The sequence below is a fragment of the Cetorhinus maximus genome, chromosome 5 (assembly GCF_964194155.1).
Source record: "Cetorhinus maximus chromosome 5, sCetMax3.hap1.1, whole genome shotgun sequence".
NCBI classification, from domain to species: Eukaryota; Metazoa; Chordata; class Chondrichthyes; order Lamniformes; family Cetorhinidae; genus Cetorhinus; species Cetorhinus maximus.
The window spans coordinates 77,490,153-77,504,642 of record NC_135883.1 but is presented as its reverse complement, the minus strand read 5'-3'; the positions used below and the strand labels follow the sequence as shown (position 1 = coordinate 77,504,642).

The 14,490-nt window shown below is 42.0% G+C and overlaps 1 protein-coding gene across 1 annotated transcript in view; it reads right to left on the bottom strand.

The window, feature by feature from the left end:
* Positions 1 to 14,490, bottom strand: part of tnfrsf21 (tumor necrosis factor receptor superfamily, member 21) — a 105,378-nt gene that overhangs the window by 67,817 nt on the left and 23,071 nt on the right. Inside the window, exons 2-3 of the mRNA XM_078542077.1 lie at positions 11,683 to 12,328; positions 8,857 to 9,288 (exon numbers count right to left, since the gene is read on the bottom strand). Of these exons, the coding sequence (XP_078398203.1) occupies positions 8,857 to 9,288; positions 11,683 to 12,328 (1,078 nt within the window). The remainder of the gene's footprint in view (positions 1 to 8,856; positions 9,289 to 11,682; positions 12,329 to 14,490) is intronic.

Here is a 14,490-nt window from a genome sequence, read left to right as displayed (position 1 = left end):
TGTCGCTTGCCATTTCAACACACCACCCTGCCCTCAAACCCACATGTCCATCCTTGGCCTGCTGCATTGTTCCAGTGAAGCTCAACGCAAACTGGAGGAACAGCACCTCATCTTCCGACTAGGCACTTTCCAGCCTTCCGGACTGAATATTGAGTTCAACAACTTTAGATCATGAACTCTCTCCTCCATCCCCACCCAACTTTCCGATCCCCCTTTTTTCCAAAATATTATATAGATTTTTCTTTTCCCACCTATTTCCATTATTTTGAAATATATTTCCATCCATTGTTTTATCACTGCCTTTTAGCCTATTTCGATCCCTTCCCCCCACCCCACCCCAACTAGGGCTATCTGTACCTTTATTATTACATTCCTTAGATAATATCACCCGCTTCAACACCTCTTTGTCCCTTTGTCTATGACATCTTTTGGTTATCTCCACCTATCACTGGCCCTCTATCACTTAGAAAAATTCAAGGCAGTCAGGCAGAGTCAACATGGTTTTGTAAAAGGGAAATCATGTTCAACCAATTTATTGGAGTTCTTTGAAGGAGTCGCATATGCTGTGGATAAAGAGGAGCCAGTAGATGTACTGTACTTAGGTTTTCAGAAGGCATTTGATGAAATGCCGCATCAAAGGTTATTGCAGAAAATAAAAGCTCATTGTGTTGGGGGCAACATATTAGCATGGATAGAAGATTGGCTAGCTAACAGGAAGCAGAGAGTTGGCAGGATGTGACCAGTGGTGCGCCACAGGGGTCAGTGCTGGGGCCTCAACTTTTTACAATTTATATAAATGACTTGGATGCAGGGACTGAAGGAATGGTTACTAAATTTTCTGACTTCACCAAGACAGGTTGGAAAGTAAATTGTGAAGAGGAAGCAAGGAGGCTACAAAGTGACAAAGATAGGTTAAGTGAGTGGGCAAAGAACTGGCAAGTGGAGTATAATGTGGGCAATTATGGATAGGCAATAAATGGTGGCCTTGCCCACATCCCGTGAACAAATAATTTTTTTTACAAATCACCACGCTGTACTGTTGCCTTGAGCTTTCCCTTCAATTTTCTAAATTTCCCATCCCACTATTTAGTTTAAAACGCTCTCTGCAGCCCTAGTTATTTGATTCGCCAGGACACTGGTCCCAGTGCAGTTCAAGTGAACCCCATCCCAACAGAACAGTTCCCTCTTTCCCCAGGACTGATGCCAGTGCCCCATGAATTGAAACCCATTTTTCTCATACCAATCTTTGAGCCACAGATTTAACTCTCTTATTTACCCTATGCCAAATTGCTTGTGGTTCTGGTAGTAATCCAGAGATTATTACCCTTGCAGCTCTGCTTTTTACTCTATTATCTACTCCTACCTATGTCAATGGTACTCACATGAACCAAGACTACTGGATCCTTCCCCTCCCATTCCAAGTTCCTCTCCAGCCTCAAGGAGATGTCCTTAACTCTGACATCAGGCAAGCAACACGCCTTCAGGGCTCTTACACTCGGCTGCAGAGAACTGTATCTATACACCCAGCTATACTTTTCCAGACTACTGCTACTGCCTTCCTTTTAAATCCATCAACTTAAATGGTCCCCTGTACCGTAGTGCTGTGGTCAGTTTGCTCATTCTCCCTGCAGTCAATACTCCCATCTACACAAGCTGCAAAAACCTTGTGCCTGTTGGACGAGTGCAAGGATTGAGGCTCCTGCAGTGCTACCTTCTGGATCCCCAATCTGCTTCACTCTTAGGTAACTGCTTTGTTGGCATTTCAGAATGAAAACAATTAGTGGGTTATTACTTCACAAACTATATGTCACCTATTGCGACATTGCTCAAGATATCCAGTGTAAACTAGCCACAACAAATTAATAGGATAATTGCAACTCTCAGCTATATATCTAATCAACAGCAGTAAAGACTTAGAGAAATAATTAATGAAGATGTGCTCACAACTAAACTATCTTCAGTTGAAATTAAAATCTATAAATTAAAATCTGCAAGCAAATAAAGCGTTTCCGTCCTTAAGAAGTGAGACTAAACATAGTCTTAAACGAAGAAGCTTGGAAAGGAAACACTTGCATACATAGAGAAAAAGATTTTGCAACTTTCTTCACAAGAACAGAGCGAGATCTTTGTATGCAAGACTGGCATATTTCACCAGCTCCCAAAGATGCCAAAAGCGCCAGAAAATTGCATTGGAGAGAAGGGGGCAGGTGAAAGTTCTGCATGAGGTACTTAGAGGACAAAGTCCCAGGATAAATAAATTCTTGTTGAATTAACCCAATCAATAGTTTTGAAAGCTACATCTCTGATGTAATTTGCTTCTGGTTTTCTTTTGTCTAATAACGTAAAAGTTTGTGCTCTAGTGTGAAATAGCACTTTCCTTGGCACCCAAGAAAATGGTATTTCCATGGGCAAAAGCATTGGAGACCAGCTCACTGGTTCTCACCCCTCCTTCATGTCACCCCCAACTGGCATGAGGAGCATGAAAGGCAAAGAATTAGCCAAAGAAATTTCAAAAACAAAGCAAATGACAAGGGGGGACGGGGGAGGGGGCATTGGAGGACAGGATTCTTGACCGCCCACCTCAATTCCTTGGTGAAACACTCAGAGCTTAGCATCTCAGTGAAACATTTCATAGTAACATTCCCTGAATCCTGTAAACTATTGAATGTGAAGCAAAGGGCTGTCTTGTGGATAGACCAGTAGTGCAGCAAGTGCCCTCCATCCAGAATGTCAAGACAATAGGGATTTTCTGGCTGCTTATATCCATCAATTTTAAAATGAGAGGGGGATGTGTCTGAGCAATAGGAACCATTTACAGACTGGAAAAATGAAATGGGATCTGAGCAATGAAAACCATTTAAAATATGGCAAATAGGGATGGTAACTGATCAATGGGAACCATTCTCAATATCAACTGCAGAACCGAAGAAAAGTAAACAAAATGTACTGTGAATAGAACACGCAACAAACCAATACAGTTGACATCAGGAAACCATTGTGGCTGACAAAATAAAATATCAAAATTGCAAGTTGCATCTCCTTTCACAGTACTGTCAATACTTCCTCTGTGGCCTCAAGCTGCAGGGCGTTGGTTGAACAAATCTGATGTATCAGAAGAAGTTTCAAGAAGGCACTGGCACAGGAGGCAGTAACTTATCTGAAGTTTAAAATAAATTGAGACAGAAAACAATGAGAGCAGCACGCAGGCACTTTTCTATCTGGACTGAGGCTGATTCACCACTTGGATGCTCAAAAAGCAATCATCTCATTTCAAAGGTCAGAAATTAGCAGTAAAATTTAAGTAATTTAGAGCAGCTAAACGCGTGGACAAATATCAGCTATCAGAGAGGACCAGCATGAATTTGTAAAAGGCAAGGGATGTTTAATCTACCTACTCAAAGTAATTGAGGTGGTAACAAATGTAGTAGATATAGGAATGTCTATAGGTGTAACTTATAAGGACTTCCAGAAGGCAATCCACAGAAGAGGCCATTAACAAAAATGAGAGCACATGAATTTGAAGGAAATCTGTTGACTTGGGAAGATAATTAGCTAGGAGGTGGGAGAAAGGCAGAGGTTATTGGTAGGCATTCAAATTGGCACTAAGAGACTAGTGATGTCCCCCGGGATCTGTACTGGGGCCACAATGTTTCGAAAGGTCTCAGGTAAAGAAATGTGAGCTGTAATAAATAAGTTTACTGGTGACATTAGCTGTACAGTAAGTAGGAAGCAGAAAGTTGCAATGGGACATTGAACACCATCAGCCAGCATTTTGTCAATGTAGCAAAGTGTAAATTTATCCACATTGGACCTACAAGGTGGTTCAGAGTATTTTCTTGAGTATTACTGAAAAAAGACATCTCGTCAAACTTTTTGTCTTGCACTCATCAGGACAATCGCAAGAATACTAAGGCCAAGGGAAGCAACAACTTTATACTGTACGAGAAGAGAGTGCTGGCTGGATGGCAAGTTGGCTTTGATTGGTAGAAATGTTGCCATGGAGAATGCACCAGTTCATGGTGACTGACAGTTAACTGCCAAGCATTGTTTGAAATTTAAACCAGGCAGCTTGACTCTGAATGGTCAAGGCATTACCCTGAGGAACGAACCAGCATCTAGCTTGCTTGGTGATCAAAAAGCTTGGACCCTATTTACGAGATAGCCGAGAAGGCCAATCTTAAAGCGCATGGAACTGTATGAATCCCAATGTACATACTGCCCAGTGACAGTAGGCTCGCTTTAGACCGTGGGAGAGAAACCCCTGGCACATTTCTCAACTAGTACGTCAAGGAAAGGCAGTTCATTTGACTGCTCCATTTCAAGCATTTTAGCGCAGGATGGAGCCCATTAAGACATGTAAGGAAATTGTTACATACTGCTACGGATTTAAATATAGCAAACGTATCATCCACGGGATAGGAGGTTAGGTATCATTCCATTGAAGACATGTTTCTCATGTGCTCAAATTCTGAAATAGGGCACATCAAAGACATCCTGTGGGATAATGGCTACCCTGATCAGATCATTTCACACCGTATATTGCGCAAACTCATGAACGGGCCTAAGGCTGTCTCTTTCGGCCCTGAAAAGTGCCTAGTCCACCTCAGATTACCCTGGAAGGGCAAGGTAACTCAAAAATTTGAGCAACAGGTGAAGCTAACTGTTTCACACTGCTACTGTGCAGTAGCAACATGAGTGGTATTCACCACCAACAGGGCACTGCCATCAAGCCAAAAAGACGTTCTGCCTATCACACAAACAAGTAATGTGAATATGAATTTCGCTGCCATTGCAATGCTAGGCATGTAGGCCACATGCCCCAAAGACCGGAGGATCATGACAAACAGCAAGTCCCAGTCGCTATTTGAAACAGCCAAGGTACAGACTGTACCCAACCAGCCTACGCTTGCAAACCTCGAAGAAGTGTTCAACATTAGATGTGATTCCGTGATATGACATTTGATAAATAATCCTCATTGTACTAAGAATTACACTGACAACCAAGTTTAAGGTTGGCAGAGATGCAGCATGATGGGTTTGAGTGTATCGGAAGCTACATATATTAATACACAGGGCCCCGTTTTTTGCAGACAAAATGAACATGTACACAGATTGCACCTGTTTCAGCTAAACAGAATAAGTGATAGCCATTTGCTGGTTCATTTCTCAGGGTAATGCCTTGACCAGAGTCAAGTTGCCTGGTTTAAATTTCAAACATTGCATAGCAGTTCACTGTCAGTCACAATTAGCTGGTGCATTCTCTATGGGAACGCCTCTACCAACCAGAGCCAACTTGCCAACGAATCAGCACTCTCTTCTCATACAAAGCTGTTGCTTCCCCTGACATTGCTATTCTTGTGATTGTCCCTATGAGTGCAAGACAAAAAGCTTTGACAAAATGTCTTTTTTCAGCAATACTCAACTTCTATACCACCAAACGACTAAGAGTATTTTCTACTTGATAAGAAGCTATAAACGACGAATGAGCCCAGATTTAGGGGCCCCAAGAACAGCTAAAAGCTAGTGGACAGGTATAAAAAAAATAATTTAAAAGATAATGGGTTTGTTAGCCTTCATCACAAGAGGGCTGGAATGTAAAAAGTGTGGAAGCTACTTTGCAGTTGTATACAGTCTAGCTAGACCCCATCTGGAGTACCTCATTCAGTCCTGCACACTGCACCTCAAGGGGGATATACTGAACTCAGAAGTGGTGAGGTTTGTATTTTCTTGAATACAGAAGATTATAGAGTGACCTATTTGAGTGTTTATGATCAAAATTGTTAACCACAAGAGAGGGAAACTATCTTGTCTGGTAAGAGGAGCCCAAAACAAAAGGGAAATAATCCTAAAATTATAGCTTGGTCTTTCAGAGGTGATGTCAGGAAGTATTTTGTCACACAAAGCGTGTGAAAATCTGGAATGGTCTCCCCAAAAATTTCAAACCTGAGTGATTCTGGTTAGAGAAGACTAATAACGGTTATGGTTAGATGGAGTTAAGATACAGATCAGCCATGATCCAACTGGATGGCCATAAAAGGGTCATTCGTGGTCCTATATTCCTAAATTATGCTCCAGTCTTGAAGCCACTCCCTTGTGATACAAATTTTTTATTTTAAAAATACATGAACAATGGAGACGATGGAAAAATTATTTCATATCCACTTTCTGACACCATAACCTAAGAGCAATTATAGATGCTTAGGATACTTGATCCATTAAAAGCTGGTGAAGTGACTAACAGGTAACAGTCAGCATGGATTATCATATTTCTCAGTCGAGGGCAGATGAGTAAGAACACAGGGCAATGACAGAGCCTTCAACCACACTGCACATGGCGCTGCTGGACTTGGATGGCATTGGTGTTGAAGCAGATGACAAAGCTGGGTGGGAGGGTGAGCTGTGAGGAGGCTGCAGAGTTGCTTCAGTGTGATTTGGACAAGCTGAGTGAGTGGGCAAATGCATGGCAGATGCAGTATAATGTGGATAATGTGAGGTTATCCATTTTGGTAGCAAAAACAGGAAAGCAGATTATCTGAATGGCTATAAATTGAGAGAGGGGAATGTGCAACGAGACCTGGGTGTCCTTGTACACCAGTCGCTGAAGGTAAGCATGCAGGTGCAGCAGGCGGTAAAGAAGGCAAATGGTATGTTAGCCTTCGTAGCGAGAGGATTTCAGTACAGGAAAAAGGATGGCTTGCTGCAATCGTACAGGGCTTTGGTGAGACCACACCTGGAATATTGTGTGCAGCTTTGGTCTCCTTATCTGAGGAAGGATGTACTTGTTATAGAGGGATTGCAGCGAAGGTTTACCCGAATGATTCCTGGGATGGCGGGACTGGTAGATGAGGAGAGATCGAGTCGATTAGGATTGTATTCACTGGAGTTCAGAGAATGGGGGGTGGTGGGGGGAAGAATCTCATAAAAACCTATAAAATTCTAACAGGACTAGACAGGGAAGATGCAGGAAGGATGTTCCTAATGGTGGGGGAGTCCAGAACCAGGGGCCACAGTCTGAGGATATGGGGTAGACCATTTAGGACTGAGATGAGGAGAAATTTCTTCACCCAGAGAGTGGTGAACCTGTGGAATTCGTTACCACAGAAAGTAGTTGAGACCAAAACATTGTATGCTTTCAAGAAGGAGTTAGATATACCTCTTGGGGTGAAAGGGATCAAAGGGTATGGGGAGAAAGCGGGAGCAGGCTATTGAGTTGGATGATTAGCCATGATCATAATGAATAGCGGAGCAGGCTCGAAGGGCCGAATGACCTACTCATGCTCCTAGTTTCTATGTTTCTAATGGAATGCTATGGTATAGTGCAGTGTGGTATGTGTGCTCTGCCCAATTGCTGGTCCTTGGCTCATTGTCTGATGCTTCATCCAGAGCTGTTTTCTTGGCAATTTTTGTCAATGGTTGTTTACCATGGACTTGCACTCTCACATGCAGCAAAAGGGACATACCCCAAGTCTACCTCAGCAGGAACAGAAATCAAACCCATGCTGTTGGCACTATTCAGAACCACAAGTTAGCCACCGAGACAGCAGAGCAAACCAGTCACCCCGAAAGTTGTTCAATTCTTTACCAATAACAGAGGGGACATCACAAATTCATCAGAAAGGAGCGCTAGTAAAAACGGAGTCAATGGGAATCAATGGAAAACTCTCCACTGGTTGGCATCATACCCAGCACAAAGGAAGATGGTTATGGTTGTTGGATGTCAATCATCTCATTTCCAGGACATCACTGCAGGAGTTCCTCAGGGTAGTGTCCTCAGCCCCACCATCTTCAGCTGCTTCATCAATGATCTTCCTTCCATCATAAGGTCAGGAGTGGGGATGTTCGCTGATGATTACACAATGTTCAGCACTATTTGCGACTCCTCAGATACTGAAGCAGTCCATGTCCAAATGTAGCAAGCCCTGGACAATATCAAGGTTTGAGCTGACAAGTTTCAAGTAATATTCATGCCACACAAGTGCCAGCCATCTCCAACAAGAGAGAATCCAACCATTGCTCCTTGACATTCAATGAAATTATCAAAATATAATTATATTTATTATATAAATACCCCACTATCAACACCCTGCAGGTTATCATTGACCAGAAATTGAACTGGACTAGCCATATAAGTACTGTGGCTACAAGAGCATGCCAGAGGCCAGGAATTCTGCGGCGAGTAACTCAACCTCCTGACTTCCCAAAGCCTGTCCACCATCGAAAAGGCACAAGCGAGGCGTGTGATGGAATACTCCCCACTTGCCTAGATGAGTGCAACTCCAACAATACTCAAGAAGCTTGACACCATCCAGGACAAAGCAGCCCGCTTGAATGACACCCCATCCACAAACATTCACACCCTCTACCACCAATGCACAGTGGCAGCAGTGTGTACCATCTACAAGGTGCACTGCAAGAATTCATCAAGCCTCCTTAGACAGCACCTTCCAAACTCACAACCACTACCATTTAGCATGACAAGGGCTGCAGATAAATGGGAACACCACCACCTGGAAGTCCCCTCCAAGCCACTCACCATCCTGACTTGGAAGTCTATTGCCATTCCTTCACTGTAGCTGGGTCAAAATTCTGGAACTTCCTCCCTAACAGTGCTGTGGGTGTACCTACACCACATGGGCTGCAGGGGTTCAAGAAGGTATCTCACCGCCACCTTCTCAAGGGCAATTAGCGTGGGCAATAAATGCTGGCCTAGCCAGCAGCGTCCACACCCCATGAACGCATAAAAAATTTCCATGCTGGTGCAATGATGGCTCTTAGAACATAAATATAATTGCATTTCTAAACTTAAAAGGTGACTGTAGTTTATTACATTGAAGCTTTATATCTTTGTTTGCTTACCTTGTCCATTATAATAGTAAATCCACTTTTCTTTATTTGGAGTAGGGGAAATAGGCTTCTTGAGACCAGCTTTTTCAACAATGCTGCTGGGGTCTTGTTTGGGGCCTTTCTTCAGCACACGGGAGCTTTTCTTGATGCTACAGACTACTGTCACCACCAGCACCAACAGCAGAAAGAGAACAATCATCCATGGTAAATGCTCATTTATGTCAAAGTGCTTATGTGCGCTTGGCCTTGGTGGGCCTTTCCTGGGACGTCTGAAATCAACACCAGCTTTTGAGGTTTCCATTATTGGCTGAAAATTCATTGAAGCTGACAGAGCTGAATTTGAGCGTAACTGAGGAGAATGCCAAAGCTGTGCTTCTTTGGTCACTCCACTGAGTAAATTTGTGGTTGTAGATGTAGCAGTGGTGCTTAATTCATTAGGAATACCTGCAAAATATTAAAATCAAATGGTTTCCTTTACCTCAGAAGAAGCAAGGATCAAAACCGGTTAGTCAAAAAACGCAATATTCCAAAGGGTTCATGCTATTATTATAAACATGTAGGTGAACAGCACAACAACTGAACTAATTCACAAGCTGCTGCATACCCAGTATGTTATACCCAGTAACATAAGGATGTTTAAGAACAACTGATTTCAGCCAGGGCGACTGCTGCCAGTTCTATAACTGGCTTAAGCATCATTGACAAATAAAGAGGCAAATTAAAATCTAGAATGGTTTAAGCACCGAAAGAGGCCATTTGGCCTGTCGAGTAATTCGCCCCAACTAGGTGGTCGGTGGGTCTCCATTTTTTTTGTCCAATGCCATGGGTAAAATATTCCCAAGGCAGTTCACAGCAGTGTTAGCAGAGCCACATAAGGTGATTTTAGGGCAAGTTAGTCAAAGTTAAGTTTTAAAAGAATATCTTAAAAAGGAGAGTAGGAAGGCAGAGCATTTAGGGAACGAATTCCAAAGCCTAGGGACCAGGAAGCTGAATGCACAGCAGCCAATGATAAGGAAACTGGAGATGCAAAGGAGGCATGAATTGGAACAACACCGAGTTCTAAGGGTTGCAAGGCTGGAGGACGTTACAGGTAGGGAGGGGCAAGGTAACAAAGGGATTTGTAACACAAGGATGGCAATTTTAAACTCAAACTGTTGTTCACCAAGGAACCAGTGTATGTCAGCAAGGACAGGTGTAATGTATCAAAAAGGACTTGGGGCAAGTTAGAATACATACACAGAGGCTTACCAAGGGTGGAAGATGAGAGGCTGGCCAGGAGGCTACTGAAAGAGTCAAGTTTGCAGGTAACAAAAGAACAATTGAGGATTTCAACAGCAAGTGGGCTGAGGCTCAGGCAGAGACGGGCAATTTTATAGAGGTGGAAGTCGGGGATCTTTGTGATGGATAGGATATGGGATTGGGAGCACAGTTCACGGTCACATATGATATCAAAGTTGCAAAGTCCAGTTCAGCCTCAGACAGCGGTGAGGGACAGGAATGAAATTTATCAATGGGGAGTGCAGCTTATGGCAGGAGCTAAGCACAATGGCTTCCATCTTCTCAATATTTAATTAGAAGAAATCTCTGACCATCTAGTACTAGATGTCATACAAATAGGTCGACAATGGAAGGGTAATGGAAGGGTCGGGGGGAGGCGGCGAAGTAAGCTGGGTGTTTTAGCATACATATACAAACTGACATTGTCTTTTTGATTGAAGTTGTTAAGGGGCAACAAGGATAGAGCCTGGGGAATTCCACAGGGAACTGTACAGAAGCAGGAAGAGAAGACATTGCAGGATATTTTCCGACTACAATTGGGTAGATGAGAATGAAACCAAGCTAGGACAGTCCCGTCCAGCAGAACAGAGGAAAGGCGTTAGAGAAGGATGGTGTGGTTGACCATGTCAAAGGCTGCAGGCAGGTTGAGAATGATAAGCATGGTTAGTGCATCACTCTCAGTCACATAGGGGATCATTTGTCACTTGGAGTGTTTCAGTGGTGTGGCTTGGGTGGAAACACGATTGGAGAGGTTCACAAATTTATCATTACCATTACTATCAATTAGACAGTCGCCAATTACAGCATGTCAAGTATTTCAGGGCAGAAACAGATATTCAATAAGCAGTTCATGTCTCATTAAAGTTCAGTTATTTTACTTGATCACCTCTGAGGTATTGGCTTTGTTTTGAGTTCAGATAAATTGCAATAGAGTATTAGCAAATTTATCTGATTGAGACTAAATGTATTAATAAATAGGTCCAAACATTTCAATACTAAAATCAAAATGTTTGTCTCTTATCCATTACAACTTTAAAAAGTGCAAGTTGTAAGATTCAAATAAGGGTTCTTTTTTAAAAACTGACTGCATTTCTTCAAATGGCATTTGCCTTGCTGCAGTGTGATCCAATCATATACTCTTTGACCAGAGTCAGATTTCAGTAATTATGCTGCTAAACACAAGATGCTACACTCTCAGAATTCATTGATTCATCAAAAGGGCAAATCAAGTTAACACGTACTACAAGGGGGAGGTGGTGGCGTAGTGGTATTGTCACAGGACTGGTAATGCTCTGGGGAACATGGGTTTGAATCCCACCACAGCAGGTGGTGAAATTTGAATTCAATAAAACCATGAAACCATGCTGATTGTGGTTAAAAACCCATCTGGTTCACTAATGTCCTTACCTGGCCCCAAGGGCAATTAGGGATGGGCAATAAGTGCTATTGCTGGCCTAGTCAGCGACACCCACATCCCATGAGTGAATAAAAAAAAGTGATGGGGAATGTAATTCAATTTCAATGCATTAGCCTAGGTGTATTTGAATCATGAATAATTACCTGATGGAGTGGGGGCATCAGGCAGTACTCCATTGTTGTGGCGAGTTGACTCTGTGCTTGATGGGTTGGTAGTTGTACCCCGAATTGTGCTTGGTAAGCCACAGACGTTATCCCTTTCTCGGTTTCCTGGTTTTAAGATCACCAGAGCCTGTTCTGAACAATTAGTGAGTGTTTTGCACCTCGGACTGGAAGGCACATCAGAGAAAGTGCCGCGAGGGCATGGTTTACACTTGACATCTTCTGTCTCACTTCCCTTCTTCTTCACACGCAAACCAATTGCACAAACTGTATACACTACACAGATTTTGTTAGACAGAAAAGTACCAGGTGGGCAAGTGCACTCACGGTCAGAAAAGGCAGTACATGGGAACTTCTCAATCATCGGGGCCGCACAGGACCTGCAGGTGTGACAGTGATCAATGCCATTCTCATGTTTAGTGAAAGTGCCATTTTTACAGGGGCTGCAGACACGCAATGTTGATGATGTGCAATGTTGTGCCACGTGGGTGCCTGCAGGGCACTTATTACAGTAAATTTTTTCCCCTGTTGCACGATCATGGTGAAAGTATTTACCAGAATGAGATAGAGCAGCCTTTGGAGTGGGTTCTACTTGAGCTGTGATGTCACCAAGCAACACAAACAGCAGCTGAAACAAAGCAGAGAAAAAGCAAGTAAGACATTTTGTAGCACTCAAGTATTTATTGAAGTCTACCTGTTTAAGTAGATTTATTAAATAACTGCTAATTTTCCATGTGATCTGCCCAACATTAATTTAAAAACAAATTCCGCCAAAAGAACAAATCAATTAACTGGTTATACATCAAAATGCACATGCAATTAATCCTCACAAGCAGTATGTAAAATGCAAAACTGCCTTCCATTTGGTAGTGACTGGCAATGTCATTTATACAAGTCTAAAGATGTTTAGTGTGGGGTAAAGGTAAAAATGTTATACTAGCATCGTAAAGGGCATTCTTCAGAATTTGGGGCTAAAGGCCTTTGTTGGGTCTAAATAAAGGGTGCATGATTTGACATTTAGCTACGGTGTGCCTGTCCTGAAAGCATTTAATGCTGACAACTGCTGCCTTAATTATAAAGCATTTCATTCTCAGCACCATCATCCTCTTACTTTGGTAAGCAGAAAGAAAATTTTCACATTGTACCAAAATTGCATGTGCAGTCCTACCCCACCCAGTATAAGGTTCCAGCTATTCAGCAACAATGAAATATTATCAGGGCAGATCTGGGAAATTGAAGCCATCCATTAACCCTGCTTGACAAATGTAGAAAAGTGAAATATTAGCAACATCACCAACCCATCTCAAGTGAAAAGATAATTCCAGCAAGAACATGAACTGCTGTGGCCACCAAACAAAAACAGGCAAACTGCTACTAATGGCCTCAAATTCAACTCCACCCTCAAAGTAAATATTCCAGGGCTGACCATTCATTACCTCCAATAACAATAACAGATCATAATTTCTAAGGCACACAAAAATAAAGGTTGAGCCACCAAATAATCTTACAAAACAAAAAACGTGTGCATAACCACCATCACCCTGATTATGCTCCACAATTTGAGATAACTCCCACTGCATAGGGCACTCGTGTTTCTCTGGTTAATTGTGCTTAATCTTTTGGTTAAAAAAAACTGATTGTTCTTCTGTTATGTGTACTGCACTTTCCTACATTCCAGTACCAGAGCATTGTTGTGCTACACCAACAGGAATAAATTCATGGAATTTTTGATTAACCATCAAAGCAGAGAGGGAGCTTTTTCCATTGTGGCAGATAATGGAGGTCTCAACTGTGAAATTGCTCAAAAGCATGGTGCTAACATTCCTAAAGGGTCTAGCTGGCCCTTTGTCCCTCTGGAACCCAGCTTTCAATATAGGAATGTTCTGTCAATCTGGCCTATATCAAAATAACAAGACTCAGATTTACAAAGCATTACATCTCAAAATCCTTTGAATGGAATAATTTATTTTGACGCACTGACTCATGCGGACATACCCTACCAGTGATTGGCTTGAGGAAGGAATAATAGCTGGGACAATGGGGAGCATCAAAATAAAAATCTGAGCACCAAATTATTAAGACAGGGTGGTGTATAAAACAAGAGTGGAGGGCATGGATATAAACTGTGATGCAGTTTATAAGCTAAGGCACACTGTTGAGGCAATAGAGTGAATATACTTATGCTTATAAAAGTAATAATATAAGCATTATATAGCAACAAATTTGAGGGCCTGATGGCAAAGTTTTCTGCATAAAGTTAAGAAATGTTTCCTTTCTTAGGTTGAAACTGGTATATTACCTGGTTTAGCAGAACCATACAACCTGTCGTTTTGGGCTTGTGTGTATATACACATGCGCATTGCCAGTTTTCAGATGCAATACAAATTTCATCAGTTGATAAGCAGATTAAGCTAATGGAACATTCTACAACTCTATATAACTCGGCAAGAACTGAAGCAACTGTTGGATTATTTGCATTTATCTAAAAATAGCTAACTAAAGGTCTGCACATGAAATGTTAATCTATCGATTCATATACTGAGCCTGCTGCCTACTTTCTGTTGTTATTTCAGATCATTTTTTTAAACTAATGCAAAGAAGTTCTGGGTTAGGTAAAGTAACAGCTTTATTTGTTAAAATACTGACAAAGCCACTCAAATAGAAAATTACAGATTCTTCACTATTTGCAGTCAGACTTGCGTTGAATGTCAATATGAAAGATTTTGTTGCAGCTTTTGAGAGCTTCAATGAAAAACAGTTCAGCTGACATACACCATATGTATTGGCTAT